A 13,918-nucleotide genomic window follows, 5' to 3' on the forward strand; every position below is an offset into this window, starting at 1 on the left:
CTTGCACGTGCAGATGCCAAAGGAGTTCCTGCTTTGGAAAGAAGAATCTGCTCCGTCTTTACTTTCCTGAGCTGGAGCTGGGATCTGCAAACAGAAGTTGGCCTCCCTGCAGCCCTTGGAGCAGGGTTTATGGAGCTGGCTGCCTAGATCCCGCCTTGTTTCCTGTCCAAGGCGCTGTGGGAGGTAAAGCCACAGGGAGTGCCAGAAAATGTGCGTGGGAGGGGGTCGGAAAGCCCCGGCTCTAGAGGGTCCGCGTTAGTGCTTGCTTCTAAAAACAGTTCCACGTTATTGTGGTGGCCCACCTAATTACCAGCGCTGGCGTCTGCCCCTTTGAAAATGCAAAGCTCTAATTCACACCTTTTGAAGTTCAGCTTAGCGACGTGTCCCTTCTTAACCCCCCGGAGAGCTTAGCTTGCCTGCTGAGCTCCTGCAGTTTTGGGGCAGCGTTTCGCTATCGGTGAGGAATTTGCTGGACTCGGGATTGCAGGCAGGTGCCAGAGCCATGATCGCACGCGCTCGCTTGTGTAACAGCCTGCCGAGGCAGAGGGGCTCAATTATTTTGACGAGCTTTAAGGAGATTAGGTTTGAAATTAAGCTGCTCACCACAGGCTTAATTTCTCCAGTAAGTAAAAGGCATCTGTCCCTGTGGTGATTTTTCCCCTCGTCTCCCTTCTTCGGGATGCCGCTGCCGTTCCCAGGCCGGCGCTGTGACAACGCTCCTGTGTCCGGCCGCAGCCTTGGCTGACACCTCTGTGGAGGCCGAGCTGGCCACAGGCTATGGCCCCTAATCAGCAGCTTCCTTTCTTGACGTCAAAGTCGAGTTCATTCTTGAAGTTTCAGCCTAAAGTTGCCCGTTTTGATCTAAGTGCTGGTGAAAGCGTTCCTTAAAGAGACATTTTCCCTTTCCATTATCCTCTGTCCTGGATAATGGTTGGCACAGTCAGCATTTTTAGCACACTTAAGGCACATCAGTCAATACTGCAGCTCTCCACACTGCTAATAGTGCTTGACTCCCAGAAACCAATATTGAACTCAAATCAGCACTTTACAAGCGTGCAGGTGCCCAGTGGCAGTAGTGTGGTGTCCACTCCCTGGTGACTGACTTGGTGACCTCTTCAGATATGAGCTTGGTCACTTGGTTACCCATCTTGGTCACTTGTTCATGGGACTCTGACTACAGCCGTTAATTGCAGCCTGGAAGGTTTGTGGAGCCGATAACTGACTTAGGAGTTTGCAATCCCTTTGAACATCCCTTAGGGGTCTAACAGTTATATACTAACACTCAGTATATTCCAGTGTAGCAATTTTTAATTTCTTGTTACAGTCAGTTTAATTTTGTATCTGAAGTGGGGGTGGCAAAGATGCATGGGCTGTACCTGGTTGAAAGGGGCTGGTAACCTTCTACACAGCCTAGACCAGCTTGTGCTCCTCTGGCCAAAGAGCAGCTCTTCTGCTGAGGCCAAGTTGAGGTCAGTCTAAGGCTTTTATTCTAAACCTGCTCTGGGGCCACAGCCACTTCAGGCTTGAATCTCCTGAGCAAAATGATTCCACCAGGATGAAGAAACAAAACGCACAAGTAAATCCTGAATGGAGTCTCTGTCAAAGAAATTGGTCTTAAACACCAATTCTTAAAACTAAAGGATGCTGCAGGTAATTCTTTAGCAGTTAAGGTGGCTGTTCTGAAAGCAAGGGAGCAAATCCTTTGTGAAACCTATGGCATCGCTCCTACTGCTGCCACCGAGCCCTCCACGAAAGCCCTGGTGCTGGGCTGCAGAATGAGGGCTGCGATGGATTCCTGCTCCTTCACTGTCATACGAATGCCCAACCAAAGCTCAAAGCTGGAGGCAGTTACTGGTGAATTCATTCTTTGTGTTTTGGTAACTTCTTTCGTGTCTAGTTATAATGCCAAGTGGCCTTGATGGGTGTCTGTCACCAACGTGTCTCAGCAAGGGGAGGGATTTGTGTTTGGTGTTAGCTGATGTGACCTCATAGAAAATCCTCTTTCTTGCTTGACTCCCTACAACCTGATCCCTGCTCTCCAGCCGTTCGCTGCCTTGCTCCAGAGAACAGTGCAAGGAACACGCATAGTAATCCCCAATATCTGCATGGGAAAGGCTTCAAGCAGGTCTCTCCTTCAAATTTCCAATAACAAGGAAAAGACTAGAAACACAAAGGAACATCCTTAACTTGAGAACATTGAGAAATTCCGAAGTATCCTAATGCTGGGGCGGATTCCTCTCCCAGAGACCTTAAAGTCTGGGCTGTGGAGAGCCAGCGCTCTGGCATTGCCTCTCCTTGTGCTGTGTTTCCACACAGGGTTTTTTCCCCAGCTTTCCTGTTAATTTTCCTTCCTTGGAGTTGCTCCCTCCCTGCGGCTGGCCTGTCAGCCCCAGAAGGCTGGAGTTGCTCCTGCCATCCTCAGAGGGGGCTACTGACTTGCAAGGAGCCGCGGGAGGATATTTGCAGGGGAGATGAGTTGCTCGGCCTACGCCAACACTTCTGTGTCTGGTGTCTCCGTGAAACCTTTAAGCGATGCCCTTCCTGCCAGGGTCTGCCAGAGGCAGCTCACAGCAGCTCTTGGAAAGCTCAGTTTTCTCAGCTGCCCGACTTGCTCAGTTGCTCCTTAGCTGACGCTCGTGGTTTGCCCAGTGCAGTTGAAAAACCTCCACAAAAGTAGATTTGTGTGAAGACACCAGGGCAACTGAGGAGCACACGTATCGCGGTGGCGGACAAGGTGTGCAAGGGCCATGGTTTCAGTGGCGTTGAGGAGCGAGCGGGGGGAAAACAGTCCCCTCTCCCATGCCTCAAGTTCACCAGAGCCTCGAGAGCCCAAAGGACAGATTAAACTGCAGGTTTCCCTTTTGTCTTGCTTGGGCAGGTCCAGCAGAGCGGCGCATCCCTGTCGTTCTTTGGGAAATGCTCGTACATCCCTCACGGGATCAACTTGTGTGGTTGAAACCATCTTCTTTGCATATATCTCTGTGCGTGCGTGTCTGCTCTGCCTGCACTTTGCTGTCTGGCCGTATTGAAATGTGCTGCTCTCGTTGTCACAGAGCTGCCACGAAGGGAGCTGCCCGTTCGTGCTGGTTGAGTGCCAGGCATGTAAGGGAGTGATCAAACTGAATGAAAAGGAACGCCACTGTGAGCGCGAGTGCCCCGAGAGAAACCTCAACTGCAAATACTGCAAATCGCTTTTCTACTTCCCTGATATTAAGGTACGAGAGCTACAGCATGGGCACATGCAGGCGAGGGAAGCACAAACAGCGGTGGCTGTCCCGCGGCAGAGCTGGCGTGCCCCGTTCTCTCTGAGGCAGCACCTTGCACGCATTGTACAGAGCTGTTAGGGGGTCATTTCGCTGCTCGTTTTTAGGGAGGCAAATTTGGTTTTAGGTTAATCGATGCTTGGGGGTTTTAGCAAGGCCTCCTTCTTCCCACTCAGCTATGGAGACTGCTAACTGCCCAGTTTTGCTCTTCTACCTCAGCTGTTCTGTTGTGGAGGCCTCACCTGCAGGCTGCTCTGTGCCCTGCTTTACAACTGATGGGTGAGAAGTTGGTCCCGAGGCAGCTGGAGAGCAGCCCTTAAGGTCCAAGGCAGACCAGCATCTTCCACCTCTGCTCGAATTCTTTTACTGTTGTCTTATATTCCTACCCCCATCAAACTTTATATTCAGGACAAGTTCGTAATGAAAGAGAGACTGCTCTTATCTAGCCCACACTCAGAGTGGTGGCTTCCAAGAGCTGCCCGAAACCTCGTAGGTGTCCGCTTGGATACCGCGCGGCCTGTCCCTGTGGCAGCGGCCGTGGGCTTGGGAGAGCCGTAAACACCGGGATTGCTCCATGCGTGGGGGAGTGGAGGGCAGCGGATCAAGCTCCCGCTCCCGGCTGGATTTTGTAACGCAACTGGTAGCATTTATCTCTGTTCAGGCATCTCTGACACCCTTGCAGAGAGGGAAGGGTTGGGCTGGGATAGGCGAGATGCCAAAAGAATTGGAAATTATTTTTACAAAAAAATCTGTCTAGAAGAGCGCGCCTGTGCTGGTTAAAGCTATTGGTTCTGGGTGCCTTAGGAACAGCCTGCATGAGGACCGGTGGCGGCTTCGGCTCCGCTGTGGAGCGGTGTTTCCCTCCCTGTTCACAAGCTGGGCACGCGTCGGGGACGCGGGCGCACTGCGGCGTGCGAGTGGCCATGGTGCTCCGTGGTGTGTTGGGAAGAGCTGGGGGGCGGAGGGGGGCACGAGGCGAAGCCGCTTTGAGAGGAGCCGTGATTTAATGCACAGCAGCTGGTGCAGGAGAAGGTAAGTGTTAACCCCCCTTGTGAAGGGCCCTGGTCACAGTGACGGCTCCTTCCCTGGGCCCGTGCGGCGACGGGGCCCATCCTGCCCTCCGCCAGCGTCACCCCGGGGCCGCAGGGCCCCGCTCTGGGGACGGGGGACGGGGCAGCACAGCTCCGCTCCTCCGAAACACAAAACGGAGAGCGGAGTGAAGCAGCCAAAGCTGAGCCCCGATGGGTTTCGCTTTCTAGTTTCTGATGTGGTAACAGCATTTCAGCTAGCGTGTTTTTTCTTTCTCTACTCCTCCCCTCTTCCAAATAGTAACTTGTTTCAATACTTAAAATGTGTACAGAATGAATGTGACCCAGTTTTCCAAGCATTTGATTTCACATAACTCCTTTGAATATTTCATTGTTTTTTTCTCTGTTCTTGCTACGGAGGGATAGTTCAGCACGCTTATCTTTTAATCTGAATTTTTTACCGTGCATTAATGGAATTTACAGTGACGCATTGTGGAACCTTGGATGAAAAAAGCCAAACCAGTTCTCTGGAACCGTAATTAGAAAAGCAAAGTATGAAGTTGCTCTTGTTTCAAGTAGTCAGTGTGGAAAGAGAGGTTTCAGCACCGCAGAAACAGTACAGGACGCAGGAGGATGTTCTGGCATTCCGAATTTAGCTGGAGTGTTTTCCAAGGATCGAGACTATTGCCGTGCTGTGATTGCTTGTTCAGCCTCTCTCACCACGCAGCAAACCCTGTGCTCTTGCTGCAGGAGTGGGTACTTGTGCGTAGGGGTGTTCAACTGTTTTGAAATATTTTTCTTTCTGTTCAGAAAATGGTTTAGCAAACTAATTTGCACGGGAAGATACTATCAGGCACCTCAGCATGTGACAACTAGGCTGCAATTTCTTACTCCAGTTAACTGGTAACCATCACAGTGGAAATATCATACAAATTATCTTACTGAGATAGCAGCTTAGGTCGCTTAACCTGCTTGAACAAGTATTTTCCTGGCAGAGCCATGAGTGGAGCTTCCTGTTGCTTATCTTGTCCATCAAAGCAGTAATTTGACTTTTTCATAAAATGATTTTCACAGCTTTTAAATTGAAGCTGAAATTTTTGGAAGCCTACATAGATCCCCAACACTCGGGTAACCTGGAGATCATGGGCGTGAGTCAGCATACAGATTATCAGTGCAACCAAGATTTAAGAATATACTGATAGAGAGCAGCCCTCCTCTGTAATAAAGTATAGACCTCTATGTGCTGAATCGTTCAGCATAGTAACCTTCTTGGAGCTCTTTTTTTTTTAATGACCAAATAGCCTCCTGTCAATTCTTTTGCAGGCTCATGATGAAATCTGCCCTAAATTTCCCTTGACTTGTGAAGGCTGTGGGAAAAAGAAGATTCCACGAGAAAAGGTATCTGAGCACGCGCAAGTCGTCTCTGGTGGTGGGGATTTGGGTCCCAATAGGCCGTGACTGGAGTTACTGGAAAGTTGGGAGGAAACCCAGTCCAGAGGAGAGTGGCATGGGGAAATCAGTGGCTGCCACTTGAACAAATGTGGCCTTTCCAAAAGGCTCAAAATACTGCAACAATAGCAGTGAGCACAACTTATCAGGCACCTGCACTTTTGCATTAAAGACTAATAATGCAGCCTAACTTTGGCTTGTGTATTTACTGCAATTTCATACATAGCCTCTCATGGGTAAAGCACACTCCTTGACTGAAAGCATAATTTTTGTGTATAAAGCAGCAACTGCTGTTGTGGTCAGTGATTTTTTTCCCTTCTGCAGCTAAACTAAGGCACTGCTAATAAATTATCCATTTCTAATGGTGTCTCCATGCTGCTGGCTCCAGGGGGAGGCCATAAAAGTCTCGAAATCCAAATTTGGGGGAAACATCTTAAAAAAAAATACATGCATCTGAAACTGTCCAGCTGGCACAGGCAATTATTTTTAGTATTGCTGTAACAAAAGGCATTTGTAGCAGGACAGGGAAACCAGAAGCATCAAAAAAAAAAAAAAGTAGATAAGAGCACCCAGTGTAAGGCCTTAGTGCTGTGATCTGTGCTACTGACCTGCCCGTCTGCACTCTGAAGCAGGTGCCCACTGGGACTAGGCTGTGCCTCTGGGCTCCAGGGTGATCTGTGTCTGCTGAAAAGCTCACATCCTCTTCTATGGCCCTGCAGTGTTTTGCTGACCAGCTGCAGATGTACTCCGGTCCTGCAGCACGTAAGGAGGCGGGTTGCTCTGAGCTCAGTCAGTCAGGGGGATCTAGGGGATATTTTTTTTGTGAAAGTGCTTTTAAAACAGCTCTAATTGGCATCTATTTTGGCAGATGGGGGCTAAATATGGCCTGTAGTTGTTCGAAATAGACTGTTGATACCCTTCTCACCATTAGGTATCAGGAACCATCAGATGATGATGTGCCAGTGCTTGTTACCATTAATCTGTGTTGTGTGGGAACCCAAAGGCTTCCCCTTGTGCGCTGAGGGACTCTTAGCACTTCCTCCAGTGACATACCCAGCACTGGTCTTCGTTCTTGATGGCAGCTGCCAGATTTCAGGTGACTGAAGTCTCCTGTACCCTAGCAAGGGGTTACTAGGCACACCAGAAACTCTTCCCTTACGTAGGTTGATCTGCAGTGATTACTCTAAATAGGCAGGATAACAAGGGGGATTTTGATCTCAGGTTAATAATGTTTAGCTGGAACTGAAAATACCCAACTGTGCCGTGTCCCAGCCTGGGCCATGTGAAGCCAGGGGTTTGGAGAGCGTGCGAACAGTTCCCACGTGGTGAAGGAGGGAGAAGCTCTAAGACCTGCGCGATGAGATGGAGGGAATGCTGCTCCCAAACTGCCCTGTCTTCAGGTAGCTTGCACAAGCCGTGGCCGTTGTTGCTCAGGGATAGATTGAAAACTGCACAAGAGTCAATGGATTACCTGTTTTATGAGGTTGTTCCTCATCTCTCCCCATTCTTCTACATTTATGTGTTTAAATTACAGTGATAATTGAAGCTAATGCTAGGCAGTGACCAGTTTTAACCACAGACTTGAAAAGTAGCAGTTGCCAATGTCTGTGTTCTCTGGTTTGTTCTGCATTTTCTGGATTTCATTGTGATGACGAGGGAGCTGCTTGGGACACATAAGATCATTTAATGCCTCTTCCTTTCTTTCTAGTTTCAGGACCATGTGAAGGCTTGTGGCAAATGTAAAGTGCCTTGCAGATTTCAAGCTATTGGGTGTGCTGAGATGGTAAGGGCTTGCCTGTTCATGTTGACCTAGGGACTTGTCTGCAGTCCCAGTGTTGCTTATAACCTGCACACTGCCGTAATTTATCTTGTTAGAGATATTTGTGTCCCAATACTTGACCAAAGTGTTGCTTTAAGCCCCTTGCAAATGCAGTGTGCGTGGGCAATCACCCACTGCCCAGACCTTGGGCATCCACACAGTCAACTAGCCGTCCTTTGCGCCAAAGGAAATATGATCCTTGGGGAATGCCCTGAGTGCTCCGAGACTCCTTGTGGCCGCTGTGCTTATAGCTGTAAGCACAAACCCAAGCACCTGATGCCTTGTTCTTCAACCGTAGCTTGACCCAGTTGATATTTGTCCGTGTGACTTAGTTTTCCAGCTCCTAATGGCAGTGTTGGTGCCCAGCCCTCCCTAGGGGAGTTACATGAGGCTTTGTCCATTGCTATCTGACTGAGTCCTTCTAGGAACTAATGAAGCAGGACAGAGCAGAGCAGTAGGTACCACTAGGGATGCATTAAGCATCCATCACTGTATGTGAATGCAGCTGTTCTTCAAAACCTTTCCAGCAAGCATTTTTGTAACAGTTTCTCTTTGGTTTTCCCCCTTTGTAATTTAAAGCTAACGTGATCTCAAGAGGAGGAATTTGTTCTGTGGATGGTGACAGCGTAGATTGAGCTTGCTGAATGGGATGTGTTTCTCTTCATGTAGGTGGAAAATGAGAAGATACCAGAACATGAAAGCAAGTGCTTGGAAGAGCATCTGTACATGCTACAGAGTTTTGTGCTGAGCCTCAAGACAGCATCTAGAGACCTAAAGCATCATCCTGCCCCTTCCTCCTCACAAACCAACTCCCCGCTCGTGACTGGAAATGCTCCGTGCTCTGAGACGGAGCTCTCCAAGTCCCTGGAGCTCCTAGCAAGGTGTGAGGCCCTTGAGAAGAAAACGGTGACCTTTGAGAACATTGTGTGCGTGCTCAATCGGGAGGTAGAAAGAGTATCTCTAACAGCTGAAGCCTATAGTCGGCAACATCGACTAGACCAGGAGAAAATTGAAACACTGAGTAACAAGGTGTGTAACCACTGGCTTGGGCTTTCCAGCGCGCTGCTCAGAGGCAATTTCAGTTCACTTTTCCTGTAATTAGAGAGTCTCACTTTAGCGGTTCTTAACAGTGTAGCCCTGAAAGCTCTATAAATCGGAAGACAGAACTGAAATACCACTCGTGTCTGTGCCAGTGCCTTGAAAACTTCCTGGAAGGTGGTCATTAAGCTGATGTGCCTAAAGTGGTCTCTGTTTGTAATCAAGTAATGCATGTGTTGAGTTATTCTGAGGGTTTCCCGTGAGACAGGTCGTTTTGCTGAATCTGCGTGGGCGTGATCTCCTGATCTCCTCTGGGCCTTCCCAAAGGATCCAGCCGTGAGGCTGCACTGCAGCCTTGCAGCCTGCGCCGCGGGGAGGCCGGGCTCTGAACCTGCTGCAGCTGCTGGGCTTTCGCACGGGTCCTGCCGGGTGTCTTGGTGACTGGGAGCTTTGCAGTTTGCAGCAGACTTGTGTTCTCCTGATAAAGTATCTGCAAAAACAATCATCTTAACCTAGCAGTGATTATCTATGGTATCTTTGTTTGGGGCAGATTGTTAGCTCTTCCGTTTCTCAATCTAGTTTTGTCATAGTGTTGGCTTCCACCAGCATCATCTCTTGTGTTGCTAATTGAGAGGACTTTTCCATTCCCTTCAGGAAAGTTGCCAGCTCAGACACTGAATTGTATTAACGCATCTCCTCCACAATGACAGCAGTCAGACTTTATTGAATTAGCTTGTGGTGCTAAGTATTTCCCTCTTCTGACCCCTATCACATCTGAGGATCTCTCCTACCAAAGATCAGGCCTGCAGGAGGTTCCAGGGTCTGCTGACTTTCTTTGGTCATGCAGCAGTACGTGTTTTCTAACCAGGCTGCACCGTGTATCCCACTGAGCAGGTTCGGCAGCTGGAAAGGAGCATTGGACTCAAAGACCTGGCCATGGCTGAGATGGAAGAAAAGATCCGCAACCTCGAAGCGTCCACCTACGACGGTGTCTTCATCTGGAAGATAACGGAATTTGCCAGGAAGCGTCAGGAGGCGATAACAGGCCGCTCGCCCGCCATCTTCTCTCCAGGTTATTGCTCACAGACTTGCAAAACAGCAAAAGCCTTTTGTGCTTCGTCTGGGTGTGGGTTTTCCTAGCGCTGAACTTAGCGTTTGAAGTCCATTGCCTTTCAGACACGCTTCTGTTATCTTTTCCTCTTTTCTAGGGGGGCTTGAGCCACTTCTTAACAGCTGGGGCAAAGGCAGCTGAGCTGCTGGAGGAGATGGCTTGTTCATTACAGGAGAACTTTCTTTTCCTTCTCACTGGAAGGAAAATGCAATCCTCGAGCCCAAAACAAGTCAAAATGTAATCCCTCAGTTAGAAGTAAAACACTCCAACAGCACAGCTAGCAGCAAGTGGTTAAGCAAAGGAGGAAATTGGAGATACGTTTTTGTGCCCAGAGTATGAAGTTGCAAGAGACAATGTCTAAGTAAAAGCCCAAACCATATCCAGAGAAGAGCTAGATTCTCTATGAAAGGAGAGGGAAGTCTTTTCTCAGAATCTGGCCAACCAAGCACTGTTCCTGGTGCTCTTAAAAAAGAAAGAAAAAAAAAAAACAATCAATGAACGTGTGGTTTTTACTTATGAAAGCACATCCTAGGACTACAGCTGTGAGATAGAGCAAGGAAATCCGGCCAAGAAACAGCTCCCTGTCATGCTCCCATCATTAGGAGATAGTTGAGGAGTGAGTTTGTATCTTGCTGAGGAGGAATAGCTTAGGCTAAGCTTCATGGTGAGCCCTTCTGAAACACCCAGTGCTGAGAGCTGCAGGTGAACCTACAGCCTGGCTTATACTTGCTGGCAAAATGCAAAATCATGTTGTTATAGGGTCACAAAATATAAGCAAAACAGTTGAAATTTTAAAGAGAAATAAGTCTGTTTACTGGATGCTGGCTGCTTAGAATCCTTTTTCTTGTGAAAAACTGAAAGAAGAAAAAGGAATCCCCTTCAGGGGAACAGAAGTGCTACTGAAACCCCAGTTGCATGCAATTACCATTTCCTTTTAAAAGGCAGTGACAGCTGTGGAAACCCCCAGCTCTGTCATTCTTGCAGGGCAGCACTTCCTTTCTGTTTCCCAAAGTGAAGAAATCAGGTTCAAGTCTAGTTTGTTTAGCTCTGGGGTAGGACTGAGAGACTGTCTGCTTTTTGTGCAATGCTCGAGAGCTTCACAACCCCAGTGTGTCCCGAGGCTGCAGTTTCGGGGAGGCTCCTTCCTTCTGGCCACGTGTCCGCTGTCGCGCTGAGCCCGGGGCTCCTCGGCTCACGCAACCTGCCGTCCCCGCTGGGGCTTTCTGGGCTGGAAGAACCGGGTCCGCTTGTGCAGGGATGTGATGAGCGTCGGGGTCAGAGCATCCAGGAAGGGAACGTGATGGGGAGGAAAGGGGAGGAGAGCGCTTGATAACTGAGGACGTTTAGGTGAACACGAGTGTTCCCAAAGCTGCAGCTCGCGCTTGCTGTCACCTCTCCTGCGCTGGCTGATTGCTGCCCGCTGCCCAGCAATGCTGGCGTGCAAAGAGCTGTATGTGGTACCTCCCGGGAGGGAAAGGCAGGCAAACGGCAGGCTCCTAGCTGTGGGATCGGGGATTTTCTAAACGGTGTCGTGGAATGGAAACCAATACTCTGTGGGCCGCTGGCCGGGACGCGCTGTGTCGCTGGTTGCTCTCTGCAGCCGGGTGATGAACCGTGCGGGACGCGGCCGGCGGAGTGGGGAGGAACAGCCTGGCTCTGCGGATGGTTATGGAGAAAAAAAAAACTTTTTATTATTCCTGCAAATGGGAAGTACGAGGCCTTGTTTCCTGCAGTAGTTGCTTGTGCCACTCTGTGGCAGAGATTTTCATTCCTGGAAGGAATTTCCTTGGGGAAATTGGATGGGAAATAAATGTTTGGCTTTGCTGAGAAGTCCTGTGGAGGTGCTTGGTTCTCTTGCCATGTGAAATAAATATCCTAGTGCTCTTCAGTGTGGGAAAGGGCTGGGGTGAGAGAGGGCTATAAAATCATAAATAGAATACAAAAAAAAAAAAGGAAATGAGTGTCATTACTTGCTTTGTATTAAAACATGAAAACAAGAAAATACCCAATCAGGTTTAAGCAACTAAAAGGTGAGCCAGTTACCACTCAGCAATGTTGTGGGTTAAAAATCACCGCTGCAGGGTTTTGCAAGGGCCAAAAGCATAAGAGAATTCAAAAAGGCTCCTCGGGGGTCTTAAACAGGGCACTCTAAAGTTAGTCTTCTGGTTGAAAGCCGCCAGCGGGCAACCTGCCGCGCGCGAGGGGACACCATGCCAGGCTGCACGGAGCTGCGGGTGCAACACAGGCATCCCCTGGGCTGCTCAGGAACCCGGAGCCGCGCGCTCGGCTCTGCGCCTGCTGCTTCCCAGCCCGGGATCCGGCCGGGAGAGCCGAGCGGCTCTGCCGCAGCGCGCGGGTGGCTTGGAAAGGAGGCGCCGGGGGTCCTGGGCATGGTCTGCCTCCCCTCGTGGCTTTGGGGAGGGCTGTTTGGATTTGCTTGTGGGGGTCACTGTGACAGAGGGTGGCGGGGCTGGCAGGGAAGGCAGCGGGCGGCCACGCTCGCGCAGAGCAGCAGCTCTGGCCTCGTCTGAGGAGCTTTCGCAGCCGTGACTTAGGGAAAGGGCAGGAGGCTCAGCAGTTTCCTTGGTCTGTTCTACAGCAGCATGTTATGTATACCAGAGGGCTTGTTGCAACCGTGTTTGGGATCATTCTGAGCTCTGAGGTCATGTCTGACTCTTGTCTGCATGTGGTGACCTTCTGGCACCTCTCCTCGGTGCAGATAGGATAATATCCCAACCTGGGTTCTTCGAGGATCCAAATCATAGAGTCCTCAGGGAGAAGAAACTGTTGGTGTGAGGTCCTGTTGGTTCTGACGCTCACTGTGTCTGTTCTGCAATGCTTTCATAGCTTTCTACACCAGCAAGTACGGCTACAAGATGTGTCTGCGTGTCTACCTGAACGGGGACGGCACCGGGCGCGGGACCCACCTGTCTCTCTTCTTTGTGGTGATGAAAGGCCCCAACGATGCGCTTCTGCGATGGCCCTTCAACCAGAAGGTAGGTCTGGGGCACAACCTGCTTTGCCCGGAGGTGTTGTCCGCTCTGGCTTTGTGCCCACGTGAGCTTCTAGGCAGTCAGTCTGGTTTGCTCAGCAAGGGCAAGAACAAGGCCGGCTTTTGCCACGTCTGCTGCCCTTGGGATTCCCCACTGGTGCTGAAAGTACCAAGTCCTACAAGGTAGGACAGAGAAAGGGCAAAGGCAGTGACAGAACAACAGCTTATATGAGAAGCAAGCAGAGCCTTTGTGCTAATTTGGGCCTGGGCAATGCTGTCATTTCTGGACTCTGAGTTTAGGCTGCAGTTCCCCACGTAACATCAGAAGTTCAGAGCTCAGTCCTCAGCCTTTGCGGGTGTGCAGAGCACTGGCACGCTCAGCCCGCAGCGCTGCCGCTGCAGGGCAGGGGCCGCCTTCCTCGGCGGGGCAGGAACTCTGGGATGAGCAAAGCGGCTGCACGGAGCGCTGCCGACGGCTCCCTTGCAGCCAGTCACGGGTTTCCACGGTTGGTCTGACGGGCTCCGTGCTGCTGCACGAGTTTCCAGTGTCAGGGCAGGATGTGGTTGTGCCGCTCTCGGTGGCGTTCTGGCCTCACCCTCGTTGCAGGCGTTTCTCAGCTCCGTGGTTGCGTAGTGTGGCTAACTTTGCATTTGCACTTGCACTTTTCCCAGGCTTTAAGTGAGCAGGACATCACACTAGGCGTCTGTCTTACTGCTTTTTATATGTGCAATATCATATATATTTTATTCAGCACAATATCATATATATTTTATTCAGCCACTCCTGTGTACGTTGGTGTTTCCCCACAGGTAACCCTGATGCTTTTGGATCAGAACAACCGAGAACACATTATCGACGCGTTCCGACCCGACGTGACGTCCTCCTCCTTCCAGCGACCCATCACTGAAATGAACATTGCCAGTGGCTGCCCGCTCTTCTGCCCCGTCTCCATGATGGAAGCCAAGAATTCCTACGTCCGGGATGACGCCATCTTTATTAAAGCCATTGTAGATCTCACGGGCCTCTAACCCTCCTGGCCTCCGGGAGCAGTGAACGCAGAGCCAGCCCCGCGTGGGGCATCCTCCCTCTTGCGCTGCCCTTCAGGCAGCCCTCGGAGTGAGAGGGGGGCGAAAAGCCGAAGGGGAAAAGGCCAGAGCTGCCCCTTCCCCCAAAGGGACCTTCTGCGCTGTGAGTGGAAACAAGGTGTTTGATGGGAA

The 13,918-nt window shown here is 50.4% G+C and overlaps 1 protein-coding gene across 1 annotated transcript; it reads left to right on the top strand.

The window, feature by feature from the left end:
- Nucleotides 1–3,053: 3,053 nt before the first annotated feature.
- On the top strand, nucleotides 3,054–13,918 carry LOC148591721 (TNF receptor-associated factor 2-like; the record flags this gene model as incomplete). The annotated part of the gene is made up of 7 exons (XM_088537084.1): nucleotides 3,054–3,215; nucleotides 5,615–5,689; nucleotides 7,449–7,523; nucleotides 8,229–8,588; nucleotides 9,492–9,669; nucleotides 12,556–12,704; nucleotides 13,511–13,918. Coding segments are annotated over 7 exons (1,218 nt in total), but the record flags the coding sequence as incomplete, so codon positions are not given.

The sequence above is a fragment of the Tinamus guttatus genome, unplaced genomic scaffold, assembly GCF_059628265.1.
Source record: "Tinamus guttatus ecotype Peru unplaced genomic scaffold, ASM5962826v1 Tinamus_guttatus_pri_ptg000723l, whole genome shotgun sequence".
NCBI classification, from domain to species: domain Eukaryota; kingdom Metazoa; phylum Chordata; class Aves; order Tinamiformes; family Tinamidae; genus Tinamus; species Tinamus guttatus.